We start from the raw sequence: 26064 nt of genomic DNA, 5'->3' as shown, positions 1-26064 counted from the left end.
GCATATTGCTATCCCCATGCTGCATTTTCATTGGATTATTTGTGAATCCAGGAAGAGGGATATTCATGTTGGTAGTGCAGTAAGATGTAGAGTAAATGGACAAGCTCGGATTGGGACTGATTCAAAGGCTGAGTCTCAAGAGAAACGTTAGCCTTTGGTTGAGTTGTCAACTAACGTGAATTCATTTGAAATCAACAGAATTATTCACCATGTCATTGGATATACAGTTGAAGTAGGAAGTTTACATAAACTCGTTTTTCAACCACTCCACAAACTTCTGACCCACTGGGAATGTGATGAAAGAAATAAAAGCTGAAATTAATCATTCTCTCTGCTATTATGTTGACTTTTCACATTCTTAATAAAGTGGTGATCCTAACTGACCTAAGACAGGGAATTTTTACTAGGATTAAATGTCAGGAATTGTGAAAGACTGAGTTTAAATGTATTTGGCCAAGGTGTATGTAAACTTCCGACTTCAACTGTAGGTTAAAAGTTGGGTGAAAAAGAGACGAATTGCCCTATGTTAACGACTTTTTGTAAATCCAGTCAGTTTTCCATGTTGATTCAACATCATCACTTTGATTTATTTTGGTTGACATGATGTAGAAACATCATTGATTAACCAGTTTTTGCCCAGTGGGACCTTTCGTTAAGGGTCTGGTTGTCTGGTTGTGACAGCCCTTTTAGTTAGCTAGACTACAGTGGCGGTCAATGCCGTTTAAGATGAGGGAGGATGATTATTTTTTTTATGAGCATGGCCTTACTTCTATTACAGCATATTGGATGACTGTCATTCAAATTCCATTCACCCAGGTCGACGTAACATTGAGAGGTTTAGGCTACTACGTGATACTAGAATTTTCCCTATACCCATCATAAGGTTGCTACAACCTAGCCTATGAATGGAAGTTTACAACGTAGGTGCACAGGTCGATAAAAAATGTGAGTAACCAAGGCGACAGACATTGACACATTCAATACCGCCTTGCACACTCTTGCCTGAATTTAGCTGATCTGGTGTGTAATCATTAGTCCAAACAGAACGAGAGTTTCTATTGGAAAATTCAGGTAGGTCCATCCCGTTTCATTTGCTTCTGTTTAAGAAATATTTTGTAACGGAATCACACAGTTCACTTTCATAGCAGCCACATACAGCATCATCACTTTGTTTGTTGTATAATTATTTATGGAATTTACGCACTCTTCTTCTCTCACCTTTTCTCTTCGCTTGTGGAATTCAGTGCACAACAAAACAGATGTCGGTGACCAGGTGAAAAAAACTCCCCAAGCCAAACTTTCATATCATAACCGCTAACCACTACACAGCCTATATCGTTGTCACTCTATTAACTAAGTCAACATAGCTACTAGAACTAACGCGTTAGTAAACCCACAATTTCTCTATTTTCTTTCTCTCTGCATTGTTACGAAGGGCCCGACAGTAAGGATTTCACTGTTGTTTACAAAGCATGTGACGAATAAAATTTGATTTGACTTGAATCCAATCCACGTGCACAATCATGCAGTACATGTATAGCAAGCAATTTAGCAGTTACACTGGCGGGCCCCAGTGGCAATACATTTATAAAAACTAAAGCTTACCTTGACTTGGAAGAGCTGCAGTGTCGGATAGCCTTAGCCAGTTAGCTAATATAAATAGTATTTGTCTATGTTTGAGACAGGTTGTTGAGTATGCTAAATTAGCTGCAGCCATTAGCTAGCTAAGTAAATGAAAGGTAAACTAGGTACCTCTACAACGAAATATAGCTATCTCTCTCTCTCTCTCTCTCTCTCTCTCTCTCTCTCTCTCTCTGCTGCTTCTCCTTAATTTGCTAAGAAATGTATTTGTTCAAAACTGTTCAACAATTGTCTTTCTCAATCTTTGAGTCAACTACTCACCACACTTTATGCACTGCAGTGCTAGCTAGCTTATGCTTTCAGCACTAGATTCATTCTCTGATCCTTTGGATGGACAACATGTCAGTTCATGCTGCAAGAGCTCTGATAGGTTGGAGGACGTCTTCTGGAAGTTGTCATAATTACTGTGTAAGTCTATAGGTTTTATATTGAAGTCAATGTACCCAGATGAGGCCGGAAAATAGCTGTCCTCCGGCTACACCATGGTGCTACCCTAGAGGGTGATGTTGAGGCTACTGTAGACCTTCATTGCAAAACATTGTGTTTTAATCAGTTATTTGGTGACGTGGATATATTTATTATAATTGTATCTAAAAATGCATGTTTCACAATTTTTTTTAAAATGAAATTCCCTGAGCAGGATGGTCCTTCCGTTCCTCCTCTGAGGAGCCTCCACTGTTTGACATGAAGCATCACATATTTTAGTCTGTCTGTATTGGTCTCGTATTTGTGTATAGGGCGCCATATCTTGGGTGACATGTTGCTTGAAAATAATGTGCTACCTAGAACCGTAACGGGTTATTTGGCTGGCCCTGTAGGAGAACCCTTTTTGATTCCATCCATGTAGAACCCTTTTTGGTTCCAGATAGAGGGTTCTACAGAGACAGCCAAACAACTCTTTCCAAAGCATTTATTCTAAGAGTGTACAGCTGGCAGTATCAACTGCAATGATTATCAGCCCTGCTTCTATTTTTTCCATTAGCTTAAATGATTAAATGACACACAAAAGCCGTTCCATACAGTGTGATCTGATCCCTTTAGGATTAGCAATACATTCTGTGGGAGACTGATGTGTGTCCACCTTACCGTGCCTGCCTGCCTGCCTGCCTGCAGTGCTGAGGGGGCCGTCGATGTTCCGAAGAGAATGGCTCCTGTTCCGATGACTCGTCTCCAGTTTATTATTAGTAAGGAGTGAGTGGGTGGGAGTGAGAGATAAAGAGAGGGGAAGAGAGGAGATAGACAGAGTGGGGATAATAGGAGTGTTTGTCGGAGGAAAGGAGATGGGGATGGAGACTAAAGTCACAGGGAGGGGAGGTGGAGAGGGAGGAGAGGGAGACATGTAAATAGAAGAAGTGTGAGAGGATCGACAAAATGGAAAAAACGAGGGGAATTCTTTTTCCTTTAGGAGGGACAGGAAATAACATAAAAACTGAGAATGTAGAATCTGGAATGGAAGGAGGGAGGGATAATGACGAGAAGTTAGGAACGGTGGAGACGGACAGACGTGTTCTGTATTGAGAGTATAGAGAGAGGGAGGGAGTGATAGGAAGCCAAGCTGGACTGATACATTATTGCTGGACTATTGATTTAGCGGGGAGGGAGAAAAAGGAGGAGATGGTTTGAGAGCGTCTGCGAATGAGAGAGAGATGGTGAGAAACAATGGATGATGAGAGGATGTAGACAGTAATGTCAGGTATCTGAGTCCTTAGTATTACCCCATTCACCGAGGTAAACAAAGTTTAAGGACCCAATGCATCGCCCGGCTGCTGTAAACGCTTCATCTTGACAATGTAAACATCATCTATTTATATGTGTGAGCTTTAAAAGACTTGTGGTAGGCCTCCTAAGTGACGCAGCGGTCTAAGGAACTGCATCGCAGTCTTGCAGCCTCACTACAACCTGTGTCACAACCGGCCGTGACCGGGAGTCCCATAGGATGGCACAAAATTGGCCTAGCATCGTCCGGGTTAGTGGAGGGTTTGGCCGGGTGGCTATACTTGTGGAGGCCCAGGCGCCTGCAGGCTGACTTCGGACGTCAGTTGAACAGTATTTCCTCTGACACATTGGTGCAGCTCGCTTCTGGGTTAAGCGAGCGGGTGTTAAGAAGCGTGGCTTCCTGAGCCCGTTGGGGAGTTGTAGCGATGAGACAAGATCGTAATCATGAAATATGGAAGAAAAATGGGGTAAAAATGACCAAAAATAGTAAAAGACTTGTGGTAATCCCTCAAGATTCGGAGAGACTGATTTATTAGCTAAGTAATGTTGACCACAAATAATACCCATAGGAGAGAGAGAGAGAGAGAGAGAGAGAAAGAGAGAGAGAAAGAGAGAGAGAGAATACATATATTTCCTGTTCTTGGTTGTTTTTGAGTGACTAATACTCACCATTACAAATGACTGCCTGGTGTGTTTCCCCTTCAAGTCACAAGGCTCTAGCAGAGGCAGACAGTTAGATGCTGTGCTAAGAGGCAGACATGTTACCACAGGGGTTATAATTCGGCTTCATTCCCCCAGGGAGGACTTCGGTGTAACCTTGAACAAGGTACACAGACTTCAGGCAGTCAGTAAACAACGACACGAGGCAGACATTTTGCGGAACAGTGGTCCCTCTCAATGAGGAAGTCAGCTAATCAACCTGACACATTATTACACAGATGGTAATCATGAGCATAAAGGAAATAGAAGAAGACAAAGCGTACCTAACTGAAAAGAGAAGTTTTTTTTTTTTTGGCAGTCTGCCGGGATCAGTCCTTGGCCTTTAGCTGTGTGTGTGTGTGTGTACGTGTACATGAATGTGTGCATGTGTGTGTGCTTTCTTTCTTTCAAACACACACACACACTCTGTGGCCTGCAGCCATCCTTCAGGAGTCTGATATCTGATCGCCTGGATTGATCTGCCCAAGGAGAGCGTGACATTCAGCCCAGTGCGCTGTCACGCCGCCAGCTCGACCAATGAGACCACAGAGCAGCGAGGAGGGAGCTCCGATACAGGAAGTTAATTAAAGCCAGAATAATAACACAAACAAAACAAAATAGAATTTCATCCAGCTGCTAGGTATCACATCGATTCCCAGCTCAGGACGTTCCTGCCGCAGAGCTCCCAAACTTCAGACTCGGAGGGGTTTCCCATTCAATGCTTCACGTTTGTGTCCTTCGGGAAATCTGTTCTGTCTCAAGACGAGACTGGGAGGCTTTTAGTGGGGCTCCAGGCAGCTCAGGTAGTGCCCTTGAATCCATTGATCTCTGAAGTGTTTTTACTGTAAAGAGTACAGTATGTCTGCATTGACAAAAGACTACAAGTACAGTACATCAGTACTTCATGAACTTAAAGCACATATCTCACTTATATGTATTATGTGAGTGCACTAATGAGTGGTGTACTAATTCCAAAGTCTATAAACTGGAAGCATAATATACTGCTCAAAACATAAAGGGAACACTTAAACAACAGATCCTAGATCTGAATGAAAGAAATAATCTTATTAAATACTTTTTTCTTTACATAGTTGAATGTGCTGACAACAAAATCACACAAAAATAATAAATGGAAATCCAATTTATCAACCCATGGAGGTCTGGATTTGGAGTCACACTCAAAATTAAAGTGGAAAACCACACTCCAGGCTGATCCAACTTTGATGTAATGTCCTTAAAACAAGTCAAAATGAGGCTCAGTAGTGTGTGTGGCCTCCACGTGCCTGTATGACCTCCCTACAACGCCTGGGCATGCTCCTGATGAGGTGGAGGATGGTCTCCTGAGGGATCTCCTCCCAGACCTGGACTAAAGCATCCGCCAACTCCTGGACAGTCTGTGGTGCAACGTGGCGTTGGTGGATGGAGCGAGACATGATGTCCCAGATGTGCTCAATTGGATTCAGGTCTGGGGAACGGGCGGGCCAGTCCATAGCATCAATGCCTTCCTCTTGCAGGAACTGTTGACACACTCCAGCCACATGAGGTCTAGCATTGTCTTGCATTAGGAGGAACCCAGGGCCAACCGCACCAGCATATGGTCTCACAAGGGGTCTGAGGATCTCATCTCGGTACCTAATGGCAGTCAGGCTACCTCTGGCGAGCACATGGAGGGCTGTGCGGCCCCCCAAATAAATGCCACCCCACACCATGACTGACCCACCGCCAAACCGTTCATGCTGGAGGATGTTGCAGGCAGCAGAACGTTCTCCACGGCGTCTCCAGACTCTGTCACGTCTGTCACGTGCTCAGTGTGAACCTGCTTTCATCTGTGAAGAGCACAGGGCACCAGTGGCGAATTTGCCAATCTTGGTGTTCTCTGGCAAATGCCAAACGTCCTGCACGGTGTTGGGCTGTAAGCACAACCCCCACCTGTGGACGTCGGGCCCTCATACCACCCTCATGGAGTCTGTTTCTGACCGTTTGAGCAGACACATGCACATTTTTGGCCTGCTGGAGGTCATTTTGCAGGGCTCTGGCAGTGCTTCTCCTGCTCCTCCTTGCACAAAGGCGGAGGTAGCGGTCCTGCTGCTGGGTTGTTGCCCTCCTATGGCCTCCTCCACGTCTCCTGATGTACTGGCCTGTCTCCTGGTAGCGCCTCCATGCTCTGGACACTACGCTGACAGACACAGCAAACCTTCTTGCCACAGCTCGCATTGATGTGCCATCCTGGATGAGCTGCACTACCTGAGCCACTTGTGTGGGTTGTAGACTCCGTCTCATGCTACCACTAGAGTGAAAGCACCGCCAGCATTCAAAAGTGACCAAAACATCAGCCAGGAAGCATTGGAACTGAGAAGTGGTCTGTGGTCCCCACCTGCAGAACCACTCCTTTATTGGGGGTGTCTTGCTAATTGCCTATAATTTCCACCTGTTGTCTATTCCATTTGCACAACAGCATGTGAAATTTATTGTCAATCAGTGTTGCTTCCTAAGTGGACAGTTTGATTTCACAGAAGTGTGATTGACTTGGAGTTACATTGTGTTGTTTAAGTGTTCCCTTTATTTTTTTGAGCAGTGTATAATGGACGTTTGTTCAGTAGGGGCCCGATTCAGAATTAGGAAATGTACGTCTTTCCTACACACACCTTTACTATGCACTTCTCAGTAGTTGGTATTCAGACTTACCTTACGCAGGTGCATATTAAGCTTTGCAGGCATGGTTCTCTTGTGAGCACTGAATACATTTAATTCAAACCCTCCCATTTGCTGGCCAACAGATTTTCAATAGGGTTTTCAATACATTTATCAGTACATTTATCCGTTTAAATACCGTGTACCTTTAAGAATTTTGTCGATTGACTCATTATAATACATTGAGAGAACAGGTTTTGAATATAGGGATCAAAGAAAGAAAGCCATCTAAATATATGCATGTTTGTCTCCATTTCAGCACCAACTGGTAGATGAAAATATACTCTGATCTTGTATATTATTTAGGCAAATTTTTGTTTTAGGAAAGTATGGTTTGGAGAGCTCTTACGCACAACGTATATTGATGAATCAAAAACAGCGGTTTGATTTATCCTGAGAGCTGTCATATTCAAATTCAATCCATGAAATATTGGAAGGTGGGGAAAAAGTGTCCAAAAGTGGTTGAACAATAGTGGTTGAACAATATAAATCTACTCTAATCCTCACTAACTATGAAACCGTGATGACAATGGTCTAGTCGTCGTGACCCGTGCCCCAGGCTTCAAGTGTAACCTGCTACGTGTGGTCTGAGTTCCATAATGATTCACATAGGTTACATGTCCCAAATGATTGCACAACGTTAGCCTGATATGATCCACTAATGCTATGCCTCTCAGTAACAACTACACGGACACAACAGAGGGAAGAAAGGTAAAGGGAAGGGAATGATTCAAAATGTAGGCTACAAATTGAAGGAAACTAACACTAAAGTGACAGCTCTAAACGTATGTGGGTATTACTGATGGTGGCTCCCAACAGTGGCTAATATTTAACATGATACAAATTGTAAAATAAAACGGAGAAAAGCCTGGGAGCATACATCTACTCGGCAGGTTCAGCCCTACAGAAGCCTATAGCCTGGGTCTCTATATTTCATCCACGTATCAGGGCTTACAATTCGGAATAACGGCACAGCTATTTATAGCCTGCTTCACTGTGGAAAACGGGCAATATATGACTAGTTTCACATTCGTCTCCAGGGACCACAAGGCAAATTTATTAAAAGAAATTGCTATGTGTATTTACAATCCCCTTCTCCAAATGGATTACTCATTTTCCTAGCTCTTATCAATGTATATATTACTGTGCATGGAGAATGCTGTTATTTCTATCGGAAAAAAAGAAAGCAGATGCTTTTTCTACTTGGGACCGGCAGGTTCGCTTGACCTTATTCATGATTTCCTCGCACGTAAAGGTAGTGGAATTATGAGGGAATTTAGTCAAATTCAGAATACGGTGCATCTGTAGACACACCTCCGCCACACCATAATTTATTCGAGCTCCACCACGAACAAATAGCGGGTGAATAGCATGTTATTCTTATGCTTAAGTTCAAGGTCAGAATATGCATAGAGAGAAAAGTGCATAAAAAGGGAATTATGTACCATTTACGTGCGCTTAACTTGGGTCAGAATTCCCCCCTAGGTCAATAGCCGATGTGGAATCGCTAGCTAGTTAGCAGTGCGTTAGTACAGTGAGGGAAAAAAGTATTTGATCCCCTGCTGATTTTGTACATTTGCCCACTGACAAAGAAATGATCAGTCTATAATTTTAATGGTAGGTTTATTTGAACAGTGAGAGACAATAACAACAACAAAAATCCAGAAAAACGCATGTCAAAAATGTTTAGCATTTTAATGAGGGAAATAAGTATTTGACCCCTCTGCAAAACATGACTTAGTACTTGGTGGCAAAACCCTTGTTGGCAATCACAGAGGTCAGACGTTTCTTGTAGTTGGCCACCAGGTTTGCACACATCTCAGGAGGGATTTTGTCCCACTACTCTTTGCAGATCTTCTCCAAGTCATTAAGGTTTCGAGGCTGACATTTGGCAACTTGAACCTTCAGTTCCCTCCACAGATTTTCTATGGGATTAAGGTCTGGAGACTGGCTAGGCCACTCCAGGACCTTAATGTGCTTCTTCTTGAGCCACTCCTTTGTTGCCTTGGCCGTGTGTTTTGGGTCGGCTGTTTAAACCGCTGTTTAAAATCAATTTTTATGCCATTTTTCTCGTAAAAAAGCGATAATATTCCGACCGGGAAAGCGTGTTTACGTACAAAGAGAGAGAAAATATAAGCATGGGATCCCCTCGTGCACGAGCCTGAGTCTCATAGTACTGTGACCGGCCACTATCCAAACGCGCTAATGTTTTTCAGCCAGAGCCTGCAAAGCCACGATTCCGCCTTCTGAGAGCCCATGGGAGCCGTAGGAAGTGTCATGTAACAGCAGAGATCCCCTGTTTTGGATAGAGATAATCAAGAAGGCCAAGAAATGGTCAGACAGGGTACTTCCTGTACAGAATCTTCTCAGGTTTTGGCCTGCCAAATGAGTTCTGTTATACTCACAGACACCATTCAAACAGTTTTAGAAACTTTGGAGTGTTTTCTATCCAATGCTAATAATTATATGCATATTCTAGTTTCTGGGCAGGAGTAATAATCAGATTAAATCGGGTACGTTTTTTATCCGGCCGTGAAAATACTGCCCCCTAGCCATAACAGGTTAAGAGTGTGCTCCTAATCTCAGCTCGTTACCTGTATAAAAGACACCTGGGAGCCAGAAATCTTTCTGATTGAGAGGGGGTCAAATACTTATTTCCCTCATTAAAATGCTAATCAATTCATAACATTTTTGACATGCGTTTTTCTGGATTTTTTGGTTGTTGTTCTGTCTCTCACTGTTCAAATAAACCAACCATTAAAATTATAGACTGATCATTTCTTTGTCAGTGGGCAAACGTTGTCACGTCCTGACCATAGAGAGCTCGTATTTTTCTATGGTAGAGTAGGTCAGGGCATGACTGGGGGGTTTTGTCTAGTTTATTTATTTTTTTGTTTGGTTCTTGTTTCTTTTTTATGTTGGGTTTTTTGTCTAGTTTAAATTTTTTATGTTGAGTTCTAGGTTATTTTTTCTATGTTGGGATTTTTGTCTAGTTTACATTTTCTATGTTGTGTTCTAGGTTCTTTTTTCTAGGTTGGGGTTTTTGTATGATTCCCAATTAGAGGCAGCTGGTCATCGTTGTCTCTAATTGGGGATCATATTTAAGTTTTTCCCACTAGTATTTGTGGGAGATTATTTTGAGTTTATGCATGTAGCTCCTCTTCGTCATGGTTTGTTGTTTTTGTTTATAGTTTATTGTCTGTCTTGCATAGTTTCACATAGAAATAAAGATGTGGAACGATACGCACTCTGCGCCTTGGTCTCTTTCATACGACATCCGTGACAAACGTACAAAATCAGCAGGGGATCAAATACCTTTTTCCCTCAATGTATCATCCATCGTGCAATGACATTTGTGGAGTGATAAGAAATGCTTTGTGAGTGTTGGTTTACAAAAGATCCCTGGTTCACACCCAGTGAGGGACATAGAAAGGACATACTCTGTTGCATGTTCTACTTCAACTATCGATATGTTTTTCATTACAAATGGAAGGCACAATGGGAAGCTATTTGCACTTTCAATTTATGTCCATTCCTGTCACTTGATGCATAAATAATTCCCACTTTAGAGATTTTACATAGTTTATGAGATCAGTGTTCATAACTGCCATTTGGGGGGAAAGTTATTTCTATTCAACCCACATGGACTCATGTTCAGTTATCTGCCTATGATAGGTAATCGTCTTATGGCCAGGTCTTATCGACATTAATTCCATTAACCAAAGAATTGCTAGCCCAAGTTATCGTAAGCTTCAGTGTTTGCAGAGTACTGCCAGAAGTCACACTGGGGCTTCCCACGGATCAAGATCAGGAACCTTGGCAGTGCAGGATCCCAAAAGACATCATTAGCATTATCTCAACCCCTGTCTGCTGCAGGGAAAACCACCCACTGTCCCCAGAACATCTTCAATAATTCCCACTCAAGAATCCCTTACAAATGGGCGACTAGGCCTATAGAGTGGTGATCATTGGAGGACAAAATAAGTCGGGTGGAGAATCAGAATGAGTGCTGATCTATGATCAGCCCCCCCGTCTTATTTATTGTGATCTGAAAGGAAAAACTGATCCTAGTTTAGCACCCCTACTCTGAGACTTGTTGTCAACATGGGTCCTGTCTAAAACATAGAAACTTAGAGATAAGTGATCTGAGGGGTAGTTTGTTTTTGGAGACCCACCGGTGCTTATATATGCAGCAGAATATTTTCAGCGTTCGGTTTCCTTGATCTGGCTCATCTCCACCGACAGGGCCTGTCGCGGTCCCCCCCCTGTGGATTTGGCGTGTCTGGCCGGTAGCCATGAGCATACGTGGCCGTTACGGCTGTCTTTGATCATCATCTTGCAGTGGAGAGTCTCACACTTAACAGCACCTGGTTTCCTCACGCCCCCACACACACCTACAGTCTATACTCATCTCATTTCCATAAAACAGAGTTAAATAAATTGTCTATTTGGAATGATAATATGTGAAATCTATTTAGTTTGCTGCTTTGAGAGAGAAAAAATAATAGGATGTAGTATATGAGATAATGGAACTTGCAGTGAGGCTGACAGGGCACAATAACATACAGTATGAGAGTCCAGGAGCGGGTTCTGCTTTGCCCAGTCAGTGTAATTTCTATACGTTTTGTTCACCACTCAGCGATTATTTCCAACACATCAAGGGCCCAGACCAACCGCTCAGCTTTCTTTCTTAATGAATGGATTTATTTTGTTAGGTCACACTCCATTCCCAGGCAACCATTATATAGGCCACACACAAATGCAGCCATAATACTTAATATTAATTAAACATGTTGACTATACATTGGCATTGGTGTTGGTTGTTAACACATGTAGTTGTACTGTATCCAGGTTTTCTGCACCAAAAGCACTTCCATTACTTTCCCTTTCCAATTTGTTATTGGTAAACACAGCAAAATTGTATGAGTCAACAGCTTTCACTGTAAGGTAATTTACATGAATTGCTTTTTGAACCGATATCCTCCCTCTTACAGTATGTTTAAGTCTGCACCATCTGGCCTTTGGTTCGTGCTGTATCAAACTGTATATCAAGCTCTATCAAACTCCTCGTCTTCATTCTCCCACCGAGAACTGATGAATGTATCAATTTCCATCTCAATGCAGCGGCTGCAATATTGCTATAGAGCAGGCGCCTGAAATTTAGAACAAATTACGTGATATACAACGGCACATTCCAGCTGCTGCGCTCCGAGTAAATCTCCAGAACAATTTGGCGGATGGACCGGCATCTGTTTTCATTGCACTTCTCTGACACTTGTCTTTTAGGGGTAAAATGTAATGAGTGTTTGTTTTCCTGATGCGAGCGCAGAACTTTATAAGCCGTAAAATAGGCCTACAATGCAATGCTAGCTAACAAAACATAGCTAACATAGCTTATTTTTATCACGTCCTCGAAATGGGCGTCTGCCAACCCCGAGAGCGATAATAAGATGTAGAACGTGCCGGTGAATTGTTTCTCTCCCCTCGTTTCCATTATCATAATCTTCAAAGATGCTTGTCTTGTTCATTTTGCTCATGACCCTGGCAAGTAGGTCATTGAGTTTCCTGAAATAACTGCAAATAAGAGTGTCATCATTAAGGATCCCAAGCGTGTAGGAGTGATAGGACTGCAGAGGCTTCAGATATAAAAGGACAGACAGCGGCCTTATTAATGATCTCAACCAAATTCATGCTGTGCATTCTAATATCTTACTAAACGCTTGCTGGTCTCATTTGGCTAGGGATGGGATTGACAACCTGCATAATCGGACTACGTTTTAATGTTATAGACACATGTAGGGCAAATGCTACTGCATGTTATATAAAATCATATTTCTGGTTTATATACTATTTGTGATAACATTAGTATTTACGTGTATTAGTGGTATTAAAACTTACTCAAAGGCATATATGAAAAGTAGAAACAATGTTTACAGATTTTATGCCAACATTAGTGGTAAACATGAATGTTTACATGTTATACAAGCGATTTTATTAGCGAGGAGAATCTGGCACTGCACTATAGATACAGTATCTTTGCCAAGCCTCAGGCTTCAATGGGCGGGCTGCGTTGTTGCACGCTCGGAAGCTCACAGAGCCTGAAGGTGAACTAAGAGCAGCCAAATGTGGCCTAGATACTGTACTGAACCCTCCCTGTTCCATGTGCCTAGAGTTCCTGTTTTAACCGTTTTTTTACATAAGCATACTTGATTCTCTCCCATTAGGGGATGAAACACACGTATATGCTAATTACCAAAACATGTCAAGTATAACATATAGCTGGGTTGGATGAAAAATCTCCTGGGTGAAAAAGTGGCCGTGTGTCTTGTGTGTCCTTTAGGGTCCTTGACTGTACCGTTTGCGAGATTCAGTGTATGGCATTTTAGGATCGAGGGACACAGTGGGAGAAATAACACTGTTGGTTCTTTTTTGTTATTGTTTGTCATATGGCAGAAAGTGTACATTTATCTTTGGCACTCCAGAAAGCAAATAACAATTGAAATAAAAACGGACAGTGCAGTACTTCCAATTCAGGTGTGGTGGCATATGGGCTCGGATATAAATGACCAGAAAAGGAAAAATAATGGAAAGTGGTCTACAGCATGTTTGAGTTTATATAAGTGTAATTTAACTCAATATTCACACAGAGACTAAGGTAACAAGCATGAAATCATCCCACCTGGCAGTGCCGTGTGTCCAAGCGTCTGTCAGCGCTGTGCGGCGTTAGTGAAGGTTAACACCGCCGTCGCCAAGGCTGACGCTCCATTTCATCTGGGCGCCACGGCTACATGCTCTTCCACCGCAGCCCCGGGCCGCCCCTCGCTCCCCTCGCTCCCCTCATCCAGACTTATTGTTTTATTCTGTCATGTATTCGCTTCATGGACGGCCTAATCTAATGTGATTTAAGCCACTTACATTTTTCATAGTGCACATTAGCGGTTTAGTCGTGCCTGAGCGGACCAGGTTAAGGACTTTCCTCAAGGGCACTGCCACCACAGTGCCAGGCTCGCCCGTCATAGGACCCTCTCAGTCCCTTTCTGTGGGGTGGCTCGGAGGGTACTGACACACTGGCACCCCTTGATAGGTGTCTCAAAACCTATTTACTGGTGTGGATGGCCTGGTTCCACTCCAAAAAGCCATTTGTCTTGTCAGTACATGACTTTGATATTGCAGTAGACAGTATGTCGTGTTCGATGCATGGTAGGGTCCCACAAAGGCTGAGCTATGGTTTGAGAATAGTTATAGGCTGATACAGTATGGTGAATTACATCATGTCAAATCCAACTTACTTACTTAGATCACCTGTGAATTCAGTGCGTAACACAGGCCATCAAGGTAGTGTATAAATGTTGATGTATTTCCACCCTGTAAATGAAGTAGGACTTTAACATATGCAAAGCAACATGTCAAATCCAAGGGTACAGTAGTGTAGGAAATATATATTTACATGCATATTGCAAATACACTATTGTAGAGGACAGACACTTCCAAGTGTCAAACAAGTCCACTTACCAGTAAGAGTGTGTCTGCATTGATTGTGCTGTCCAAGGTGCTGAATTCTGGTACTGCAGTGTGTGTGTGTGTGTGTGTGTGTGTGTGTGTGTGTGTGTGTGTGTGTGTGTGTGTGTGTGTGTGTGTGTGTGTGTGTGTGTGTGTGTGTGTGTGTGTGTGTGTGTGTGTGTGTGTGTGTGTGTGTGTGTGTGTGTGTGCAGCATAGCACAGCCCTGACAAAAAGCAGCACACTAAGACAACCCACTCATTCAACACACTGAGTTGTTGTCTTCATTGGAGAAAGCCAAGGCTAACTTTCCACTTCTTATTCAGAATTACATAATATTTGACCTTAAAGCCGTATCTGACTGAGGCGAACCAAACTGAAATGAGTTCATCAAGGGCATGGCATCGACATTCCCTATGGGGAATTGAACATACAGTTGAAGTCGGAAGTTACCATACACTTACGTTGGAGTTACTCGTTTATCAACCACTCCACAAATTTCTTGTTAACAAACTATAGTTTTGGCAAGTCGGTTAGGACATCTACTTTGTGCATGACACAAGTCATTTTTCCAACAATTGTTTACAGACAGATTATTTCACTTATAACTCACTGTATCACAATTCCAGTGGGTCAGAAGTTTACATACACTAAGTTGACTGTGCCTTTAAACAGCTTGGAAAATTCCAGAAAATTATGTCATGGCTTTAGAAGCTTCTGATAGGCTAATTGACATAATTTGAGTCAATTGGAGGTGTATCTGTGGATGTATTTCAAGGCCTACCTTCAAACTCAGTGCCTCTTTGCTTGACATCATGGGAAAATCAAAAGAAATCAGCTAAGACCTCAGATCGAAAATTGTAGACCTCCACAAGTCTGGTTCATCCTTGGGAGCAATTTTCAAACACCTGAAGGTACAACGTTCATCTGTACAAACAATAGTACACAAGTATAAACACCATGGGACCACGCAGCCATCATACCGCTCAGGAAGGAGACGCGTTCTGTCTCCTAGAGACGAACGTACTTTGGTGTGAAAAGTGCAAATCAATCCCAGAACAACAGCAAAGGACCTTGTGAAGATGCTGGAGGAAACGGGTACAAAAGTATCTATATCCACAGTAAAACGAGTCCTATATAGACATAACCTGAAAGGCCTCTCAGCAAGGAAGAAGCCACTGCTCCAAAACCACCATAAAAAAGCCAGACCAGGGTTTGCAACTGCACATGGGGACAAAGATCACACTTTTTGAAGAAATGTCTTCTGGTCTGATGAAACAAAAACAGAACTGTTTGGCCATAGTGACCATCGTTATGTTTGGAGGGAAAAGGGGGAGGCTTGCCAGCCGAAGAACACCATCCCAACTGTGAAGCACGGAGGTGGCAGCATCATGTTGTGGGGGTGCTTTGCTGCAGGAGGGACTGGTGCACTTCACAAAATAGATGGCATCATGAGGAGGAAAATGATGTGGATATATTGAAGCAACATCTCAAGACATCAGTCAGGAAGTTAAAGCTTGGTCGCAAATGGGTCTTCCAAATGGACAATGACCCCAAGCATACTGCCAAAGTTGTGGCAAAATGGCTGAAGGACAACAACATCAAGGTATTGTAGTGGCCATCACAAAGCCCTGACCTCAACCCTATAGATTGAGGTCAGGGTTAGGGTTAGGGGTTAGAACTGAAAAAGCATGTGCGAGCAAGGAGGCCTACAAACCTGACTCAGTTACACCAGCTCTGTCAGGAGGAATGGGCCAAAATCCACCCAACATATTGTGGGAAGCTTGTGGAAGGCTACTTGAAACGTTTGACCCAAGTCAAACAATTTAAAGGCAATGCTACCCAATACTAATTTGAATGTATGTAAACTTCTGACCCACTGGGAATGTGATGAAAGAAATAAAAGCTGAAATAAATCACTCTCTACTATTATTCTGACATTTCACATTCTTAAAATAAAGTGGTGATCCTAACTGACCTAAGACCGAAAATGTTTACTAGAATTAAATGTCAGGATTTGTGAAAAACGGAGTTTAAATGTATTTGGCTAAGGTGTATGTAAACTTCCGACTTCAACTGTATACTGTATATTAGTTAAAAAACCTCTGCTCTAAGCCATGCTAGCGTTACAGCTACACCACTGCATGGTGCATATGCAGTGAGGTTACCGGCCTTGCTCTCCTTCCTCTCCTCCCTCTCTCCCTCCATTTTCTCCCTCCTCTTGGTCCATCACCCCATCACGGTGTCAGAGATGGTGGAGAGTGTTCTGGCTATAGAAACTCACATCGATCCACTCCCCGTAGTCCACACCCAAGCCTGCTGACTCCGGGCAGAAAATTGAGTGAGACAAAAAAGAGAAAAAGAACCCTTAGCTCTTTTTCTCTCCACCCCTCTGCCCCTAAAAAATACACAGTCACTTCTTTGGTCCTCTTTTCGTCTACCCCATTTCCCCCCTATTCTTCCTGTTGCTTTCAGAGTTTCAATTCTCCCCTCCCCATTCCTTATCCCGTATCAGACATGACTGCTCCTCCTATCCGCCTTGCTGTTCAGCATTTTTGCACAATCCAATTTTCCAATTTCCCTTCCCATCTCTCTCATTCTCGTCTCTGTCTCATCCATCTCATCCCTTATTTTCTGCATTTGCTCCCTCCTCTTCCCTCTGTGTGTACCTCCACTCCTCCACCCTTCCACTCTCCCCTCCCCTGCTGAGGCCCCCACCTCACACACACACCTCCCTCCCTGGCTCTTCCCCCTGCCGTCTTGTAGCCCATGGAGAGGGCTCAGTCTCAGAGGATTAGAGGCAGTTGATCAGGCACTCTGCAGCTCTGGTTCCAGGTTTGGGGCTGGTAGCAAGAGGATTTACACCAGGCACTTAATAAGACACCATGTTGGGGTCCTCAAATGAGCCTGATGTCTGCATCTTACTCACATGGAGCCCCTGAACTCCTGTGCCCATGTTCACAGTGTCTCAGAGTAAGAATACAGTTTTACTTATTAGCTCATAATTAGATGGCAGCGCGGACCTGATCCTGTTTGGCCCCCACTCCTAGATGCTTTGAGAATATGGGCCCTCATACTGCATCCAGAGCAGACCACAATCCCCACATCTCAGACCAGAGGAGAAACTATGTATGCATGGCACACATCCCCACGTGTATTCCATATTTCCACATCAATACGAATTAATCATCAAACAGACATTCTATTGGACTTGAAGGGCATATTCAACCCCCACATTACCCTCTGCTGATTGCAGCTATTGCCTGGGGTTTAACCATTCATATACATGGGTGTGATTTAATATACACTGCATATTCAGCTTTCCATATGCAGAGTGAGGAATGTTATATATTCAGGTTTTCCATCATGCGCCCTCTAATTTATAGAACGTTTTCATCAAAGCATGTGTGCGAGCCGGCTCCTAGATCAATGAGCACGATGTCTGGTGATGTAGATTGATATTGGAGGACAAGGGAATCTGTAACAATCCCCTAGTATGCATGTGTTTACATTTATATACGCATGCGCCCGCACTACTCCATTACATTTCACTGCAATTCAACGAGTTCACAGTCAACTCCCCTCTTTGTTGTCATCAGTCAGATCCAATCAGCTTGCTACTTGGCTGATGTCAGCAGTATCATTAAAATAAATGAATCACCATATTGCCATGTCTTCTTACTCGGAGAAGGAACTACCTATTGGCAAAACATGGTGTGTGTGTGTGTGTGTGTGTGTGTGTGTGTGTGTGTGTGTGTGTGTGTGTGTGTGTGTGTGTGTGTGTGTGCACTGTGGACGTCCTATTTTATTTTCGTTTCCCTTTATCGACCTCTACTGCTGAAGAACACACAATGAGAAACAGAGCTTTAATGGAGTCAAAAATCCCTGTTTATTTACACAAACAAGTGTCCGTGCTCCTCATTAAGGCTCTAAACGAGCTCTTGATGAGTTAATTGGCCTGTTATGGTGATTGCTCCCAGGGCAGCCAGAATGGTTTGGCTGTCATTCATCGGAAGTCGACAAACAGAGATAGGAGGTCTACAAACAGAGATAGGAAGTCTACAAACAGAGATAGGAGGTCTACAATCAGAGATAGGAGGTCTACAAACAGAGATAGGAAGTCTACGAACAGAGATAGGAAGTCTACAAACAGAGATAGGAAGTCTACAATCAGAGATAGGAAGTCTACAAACAGAGATAGGAAGTCTACAAACAGAGATAGGAGGTCTACAAACAGAGATAGGAGGTCTACAAACAGAGATAGGAAGTCTACGAACAGAGATAGGAAGTCTACAAACAGAGATAGGAAGTCTACAATCAGAGATAGGAAGTCTACAATCAGAGATAGGAAGTCTACAAACAGAGATAGGAAGTCTACAAACAGAGATAGGAAGTCTACAATCAGAGATAGGAAGTCTACAAACAGAGATAGGAAGTCTACGAACAGAGATAGGAAGTCTACAAACAGAGATAGGAAGTCTACAATCAGAGATAGGAAGTCTACAATCAGAGATAGGAAGTCTACAAACAGAGATAGGAAGTCTACAAACAGAGATAGGAAGTCTACAATCAGAGATAGGAAGTCTACAAACAGAGATAGGAAGTCTACAATCAGAGATAGGAGGTCTACAAACAGAGATAGGAAGTCTACAAACAGAGATAGGAAGTCGACAAACAGAGATAGGAAGTCGACAAACAGAGATAGGAGGTCTACAAACAGAGATAGGAAGTCTACAAACAGAGATAGGAAGTCGACAAACAGAGATAGGAAGTCGACAAACAGAGATAGGAGGTCTACAAACAGAGATAGGAAGTCTACAAACAGAGATAGGAGGTCTACAAACAGAGATAGGAAGTCTACAAACAGAGATAGGAAGTCTACAAACAGAGATAGGAAGTCTACAAACAGAGATAGGAAGTCTACAAACAGAGATAGGGCGGATTCGATTATGCTGAGCCGCAGGGCACTGGTCTATAACCCGTGACGTGAACAGTCCAAAGCGGTGAGGGTGGAGCGTCCTTTTCAAACCAAACCCTAATCTGCATTGCTCGGCAGCATGGTGCATCATTCTGAAACATGCAACATCTCATTTCCATAAAACATATGTTTGAATTTTCAAACTAGTTTGCATTGGGAAGGCAGATAAAGCGTTTTTTATCAAAAGCAATACATTTTGCATGTGCTGAATTGCAGCACTTTTGTTATGAGCCAACTTCACCATGGGCTTTGAACGGGGCACCTGGCTCACACCCGGGAGGCATCCCGGTTCCAAAACAAATGCAATCAACTTTCACCCGGTTCAACCTCCTCCCACCGGGGGTAACCAGATAAACCAACCCCCTCATATAGAGAGAGCATGGTGGTGTCTGAACCTATCAGAGGCATGGCAACAAAGCAGGGCTCTGCATCTGAACCAATTAGAGGAAGGGAAAAGAAGGGAGGCTTGTGTCTGAACCAATCAGATAGAGGGAAAAGGAGTCAGCGGACACAGAGAGCGGAAACCATTGATATAGAATCAGGGTACATTGACTTGTATGGGGAAAGCTGTTCTAGTCATTCTATTTCTCAAAGTGACAAAATAAATGTTGGCAGATCGGTGGCTCATCGTCAGCTCGCCATCCTAGTGTTGGACTGGAGCAATCTTTCAGTCTGCCCTCAATCTCACACTGGAACACCGGGTGAGAGGTGACCTTTAATTAGCACCATGGCTTTAGTTAATCAGTTATGAGGGGAACTGTAATGAGAACCAACCAACAGACAATCCAATCGTGTTCGTTATGCATCAAAAGGGAAGAACATGAACTGATAAAGGGAGAGACTACCTGGACTTGTCCAATAACAAATGCATATTTCTGTTTTCTATTGCAAAATGTGTTTTGACAGTTGCCCTAATGAATACAACCCAGCTCATCATAACAACCAGGAGTGGGAGGTACTACCGATTCTATTACCGCGTAAGATAGAAGAGGAAGTTGGAACGGAGCACTTTCTTTCTCCTGTGCTGTATTTTTATATTCCCCATCTCATCCTTCAACCTGCTCTTGCGGTCCATGTAGCGAAGCACTGTGAGGAATTCTGATTTGAAGAAGAGTGATGGTGATTGATAGAAACTCATAGAGTTCTGACTTGGAGAGGCTTGAGAGAGGCGTGCGCATGGGGAAGTTTATTGGAACCCGTACAGGATGTCTCAGGTTCGCGCCAAGCGTTTATTTCGTTATGATGATTGAAGAAGTTGGCTCGTTAGTGGAAAGGATCAACTGCTTGGCTCAACCTCACTCAGTCCCAACAGGACACAGCGGTAGGTATCTTCTCCAGACCTCCTTTTTTTTAACAAACTAAGAATAAAACTGAAGTGTTATGTTCTAGTTTTCTCTCACCTTCAGATGCTCTAGTCACACTGTTGACAGTGAGAGAGAGAGAGAGAGATATTGTGCAGTGATGGACTGGCCTGTAGACTGCAGTATTCCACCGGGGCACTGAGGGAAAAAAAACATCAGCCAGAATGAGCCTGATAATACCTGCCAGGCGGTGTGGTGTACGCTCTGTTTTTAGTGTCTGTGTGTGTGTGTGTGTGTGTGTGTGTGTGCCAGTGTGCATTCCTGGGCGTTGCGGGGGCGTTAATGGTGCGTTCTCATTGGCAGTGGACCCTAGCAGATCTCCCTCTCAGGGCTAAAATGTTTGCACTTGACTAAAAGCAGTCCGCCCACACACGCCTGGCGTTCTCATAAGTAGCTGGCTCTGTTATATGAGCTGCATTCAGATAATACTAGCGCCTCCCTTGGATTTCTTATTGGCACAAACAGAACGCACAGATCTGCTTTAAAGGGAAAGTTTTGCAAATGGTGTTACAAGGTGCACAAATGATCTACGAAACCATTTGTTTTCCCATTCAGTTGCATTGTGTTTTGTTTAATTAACTGTGAACCTATTGCTATGTACTCTGTTCAACAGACAAGCCAAACGAGTCTACTGGGGAAGTTAAAAGTAACAACAAATTAGCGAATTCACAGGCATGTCAGGGTTTTGGGTTGAGGATGATTGGGGAATGACGGACCTAATAGTAGAAACACAAGCCGGTGTGATGATCTAACACTAGTGCTTCCTTGTTATCACACCCAGGTGCGCTGTGGGTAATGATTTCTTATCTTCTCCTCCACATTCTCCTTCCCCATATCAACAGTCTGTCTGTATCTATCCGAAAACCCCAAACAGCTAATTAGAAACAAATGTAAGCTCAAACACATTCTGCATCCTGTTGGATCCTATCACATTATTCCGTTTTGCAATTGCATAAATAAACGCAGGAGTGCACTGCAATGTACTTGACAATTTTATATATAGTGCCATGCTTTTGAGAGAAATTAGTTCTACCGCATGAGAGTACTGAGGGGGGGGGAAGAGAGAAAGAATGAGGGAAAGGGAGAACATACCTCGTGAGTCACTACAGATTTCTTCCCCTTTTTGTATTTGTCTGTTTCCCCAGTCTGTGACTGTCCCTAGTCCCAAATGGCCCCCTTTTCCCAATATGGTGCAGTCCTTTTGACCAGGGCCCATATGGTTCTGGTCAAAAGTGAAACACAATACACGGAATAGGGTGCCATTTGGGACTCAACCCAGAGTCTCTCCTCTTCCCGTAAGGGGCCGGAAAGGGACCGGTGATGTGGAGTGTTGCTAGAGTCACAGATCACTGGGTTTAATTGTCCCTGGTGGTTGGCACCGAGGGCCACTCTGTGAGGCTCAGCTCGGTTTGGTCAGACTCAGCATGGCTTGGTGAGTGTGAGGGTGTGTGTGGGGGGAGTATCTAGTGTGGGAGAGAGTATGTAGTGTGTGGGGAGACTGTGTGTATGAGAGAGAGAGAGCAAGACAGAGAGAGAGAGACAGACAGAGAGAGAAAAAAGAGAGAGAGAGTGAACGGAGAGGAAGGTTGAGAGAGATGGTGACATCAAGATTAGTCTTTCCCACACGCTTCCCTCATCTCATCAAATGTTCCATCAAATGAACATCACTCTCACCGCATCAAAACACATCTAAATTATGCAAAGTTAAACTTTATTGGTTTGCTGACTTTAACAAAAATCTTGTCAGATTTCCAGTTAAGTTGACCCTAACCCTGCAAGTTGATTTGTGAAGTGCAATCACGCTCTAGCACTCGCTCCGCAGCTGTCGCTCATGTTGACAGTTTTTTCATATCCTCATACTGAGCAGCGGTCCAGCATGCATTTTTATGTCTCCATCAAATGTAAATGAGTCGCACTGACACCCCTGAACTACTGTGTACATTTTTACAAAAGCCCGGAGACCCTGCGGGGGAGGCTCTAAAAGCCAGAGCCTGCCCACTTTAGATAGCAGGGGTCAAGACCTCGGCCTCTGTTTCATGCTTTTGGGAAGCAGGAAGTGGGCCGAGCTATTCAGATAATTAGAAAATGAAGTGGTTGCATAATGGAAGTCAGAGAGCTCAGTGGTTGTCGTCCCCCACAGTAGCGACCTGATACTGACAGACATCCATTTAGTAACAGTAATTAAGCATGTCTCCTTCATTCACTGTGACAGGGTTCATTCCCTCATAGCAAGTGTTGTTGTTGATTGTGTGTATGCTGAGCCCGTATCGTTGCTGAGCAGTGAGCACCATTCATAAGGCTATAGAGTTGCATACCAATTTGTCACTGTAATACAGCTGGATACCTTTCTATTTAGGCCAATCATAGCCAGTGTTTTTGCTCTGAGCAATCTCAGTCTAATATCTGTTGTTCCTTCATCAGCTTGCCTAGCACCGTGCCAGAGGTCCAATGGAACATCTACCAAGCTCAAATGAGCACCATGGGACAGCGGGAAAGGGCGAGTAAACTAGAAGAAAATTGACTTAGAAAGATTTCACAGTCGTTTCCATGTGCTGATATGGAACCTGGAATCGCTGAGCTTGTGTGGAATTGGATCAGTCACTTCGAATTGGTAGCTGAAATTCTCCAGGGAGCAACAAGCGAACAAGGACAGGTGGGCTTAGGAGTGATCAGCCAGGAAACAGGTAGCATCAGAGGCAGCGGCTCTAACCTAACACCGGCTTTGATGGATGAGGCGCTAGCCTTTGCTAATGCTAACCCTTGGCAGTAGGCTAATGCTAGCCCTGCGTGTCCTCTGGCATGTTAGATTGGGACGAGAACAAATGGCGACACGGCTCCGGTAAAAGGAGGGAACACAGAGGAGGGAGCGACAACGCGTGTTGCTCTGCCCAAACCTCTCATAAATCCAGGTCTGCAGTAGATCAATGTCCCCGTCCAGTGGGTGCATGCGTAATAAGTCACCGCTGATCTGTGTAGCAGGTCTGCTAACATGCTTGAGCGGGCCTAATTAAAAGGATCACTGTAAATCATTTCCGGGTGGATGACACCTGGCGGACGAAGAAGCCCGTCCAACACACTCTGACCTTTAGCCTGCCAGCCAAACCCTCTATCTTCACTCGTCATGTAGGCCCACTGGCCCACAGCGTTGTGGCGTACAGTATGGAGCCTCTGACGGCTCTCTATGCAGATGCCAGGGACAGCAGGGAAATGAGCATGAAGCGGCCTTGCTGCTTTGTTCCCTGTAGCTTTCTGTGTGTGGCAAGACGTCAGAAGCACTAAAGCCATGCTGTCCACCTGGAAGCCTTGGTAGCTCATGGTTGTGGGCTGATATGGGTGGGAAAAAAAGATTGGGTGTAATTTTGGGAGGAAAAAAAAACATCCCAGTCATTTCAGAAACACTTATCTCTTTAGAGGGATGGAAAAAAGGTGGTGCGGCTGCCGCTGTTATTCCACTCCCCTTTTCCCCCATCCCCACCAGAAGCACTTTGGAAAGGAAGCATACTGGAACAAAGAGGCAACAGGGACTAACAACAGAGAGAAATGAAATCTGCTGATCTAATCAGGATTCAAAGCCTGAATTGAGTCGTGCTGGTTTATGCCGAGTTGCGTACCTCCGAGGCGGCCGCTGGTGGCTCCTACTTTGGCGCTGACAACCAGGCGACGATGGCTCGCCGACCCAGCTCCCCCGCTAGAAAACGGACGGTTTAGGTTCACCAGGGGCGAGCTCCATCAGGTAGTTTTTAATTAGCCACTCATTAGGAACCGGTGGAAAAAGCGAACGGAACAGCCGGTGTGAGTTATTATCCAAATAACGAGTTGAATTTGGTAATTAAGTCCTGAGGTAGAGTTCAAATGAGCAAAGCCAGCCAGAGTCTCAGAGGAGCTATGGCCACACCTGGCGGAGGCTAACCACTAACCTTTTCCAGCAAGCCACGGTGGAGCCGTGGCTTATGCCCCCTGTGGTGGCAGAACAGGCCTCCCACAGCTGCACAGCTGAGTGAAATCCAGGCACTGGAGGATCAATTTAGAGCCAAGATGGAGGGAGGAGGAGGGGGTTTGGCAAATATAGCTCGCAGAGCGCATGAAACACTTGATAATGTCTTGCCAGACTCACTCAACTGATCTCATCATGAAATCCTGCTAGAGAAAATGAGCGCCCGGTGTGCGATGGCAAGGGCAGTGTGATGCCTTTAAAATATGCATCTGGTAACAAGGAGGGGAGGGAAAGAAAGGAAGAAACATCCGCAGGTTGTCATCCTCCAGGGAAATCATGGCTCCTTCATGCAGTAAGGAGGGCCATCATTGGTTAAAGACCAACCCGGTGTGAACATGCCAGTGAAACAAGCCTGGTTGCTTAGGCGAATAGGGGGCTTTGATTTTAATCTCCTTCAATGTCAGAAAGATTTATGACAGTTGATGCGAGATATACAGTGGACTATGTACCATTTAACACTGCTGACACACTCCCTGATTCACAGTGGCTGTCTGACTTACACACCGACTCACCAGGAAGGCTGACTGACACAACAACTCACCTCTACGAGGAATCTCATTACAGGAAGAAGAGAGATTAGGAGAAGAAACCTACAAGGTTTGCCTAGAATGTTGAGCCAGGATGCCAAGAGCCAAAGAGGCAAGGAAGCAAAAAAGAAAGAGACGGGAGAGAGGACCTAGAGACAAGTCCTGCCTGGGAGAGATGAATGAAATGCGATAAAATCTAGAGCGGGCAACATCATCAATGGTAGGCGAGGCCTGGTCTCTAGGGCCCAGAGGGGGGGGGGTGTTTGTCTTTCTCAGATCAATAGCCCTAACATTGATGCCCTGGAAGACAATTTATGAGGTATAATGGACAGCCACACTGGTGTCACTCCAACTGTTCCTACCGTCTCCCTCATTCTCTTTCTCCTACTTCATCTCTCCTCTCACCCTTTCTTGTTATCCCTCTCTTCGCACCCACTTTACCTTCCACCACTTTTTTTTCTCCCTCTCTCATCCTATCTCTTTCTCTCTCTCCCTTCTCTCTCTCGCTCCCTCCGTCTCTCTCTCAGTAGGCCAGCTGTATGATGGGCCAGGGGGGATAAGGGGTCGTCGGTTTCTCTCCAGATGGTTGGCTGAGCAGCAGCTGCCAGAGGGCTGTGGAGGCGGGAGGCAGAGGCGAGGGTGTACCAGGAAGAATGATTACAGTTTTGTGAGGCGCCCAGGTGAAAGCGGGGCACACACAAAAGATAATCAGTTGTTGGAGTGTGCTGTAGTGTGGCTGGAGTGTTGCCTGAGTGATTCTGTAGTCTGCCAGAGGTGGTGGGTTGGTGTGTTGCTTCCAGCCTACAGTGGTGTCGTGGTGGATAGGGAATGGGGCTTCTGGTTGGAGAGTGGCACGTGTGTGTGTGTATGTGTGTGTGTGTGTGGCTCCCCGAAGACCGTATGAGCCCGGAGCAAGGTATCTCACTGGGGGTTCATTGTGAATATGCAGATGCACCAGT

The 26064-nt window shown here is 44.3% G+C and overlaps 1 protein-coding gene across 2 annotated transcripts in view; it reads left to right on the top strand.

The window, feature by feature from the left end:
- The window catches only part of LOC106605157 (igLON family member 5), a 156563-nt gene that overhangs the window by 30416 nt on the left and 100083 nt on the right, over positions 1-26064 (top strand). The window contains exon 1 of one of the 2 annotated variants that reach the window (XM_045718389.1): positions 19966-20544. The exons of the other annotated variant lie outside the window; for it this stretch is intronic. Within the exon in view, the coding sequence (XP_045574345.1) occupies positions 20400-20544 (145 nt within the window). The 5' untranslated portion in view covers positions 19966-20399. Of the gene's footprint in view, positions 1-19965; positions 20545-26064 lie in introns of those variants that run through there. 2 annotated transcript variants of the gene reach the window in all.

This window comes from Salmo salar, chromosome ssa05, assembly GCF_905237065.1.
Source record: "Salmo salar chromosome ssa05, Ssal_v3.1, whole genome shotgun sequence".
Lineage (NCBI taxonomy): Eukaryota > Metazoa > Chordata > Actinopteri > Salmoniformes > Salmonidae > Salmo > Salmo salar.
This window is presented reverse-complemented; position numbering and strand designations above follow the sequence as displayed.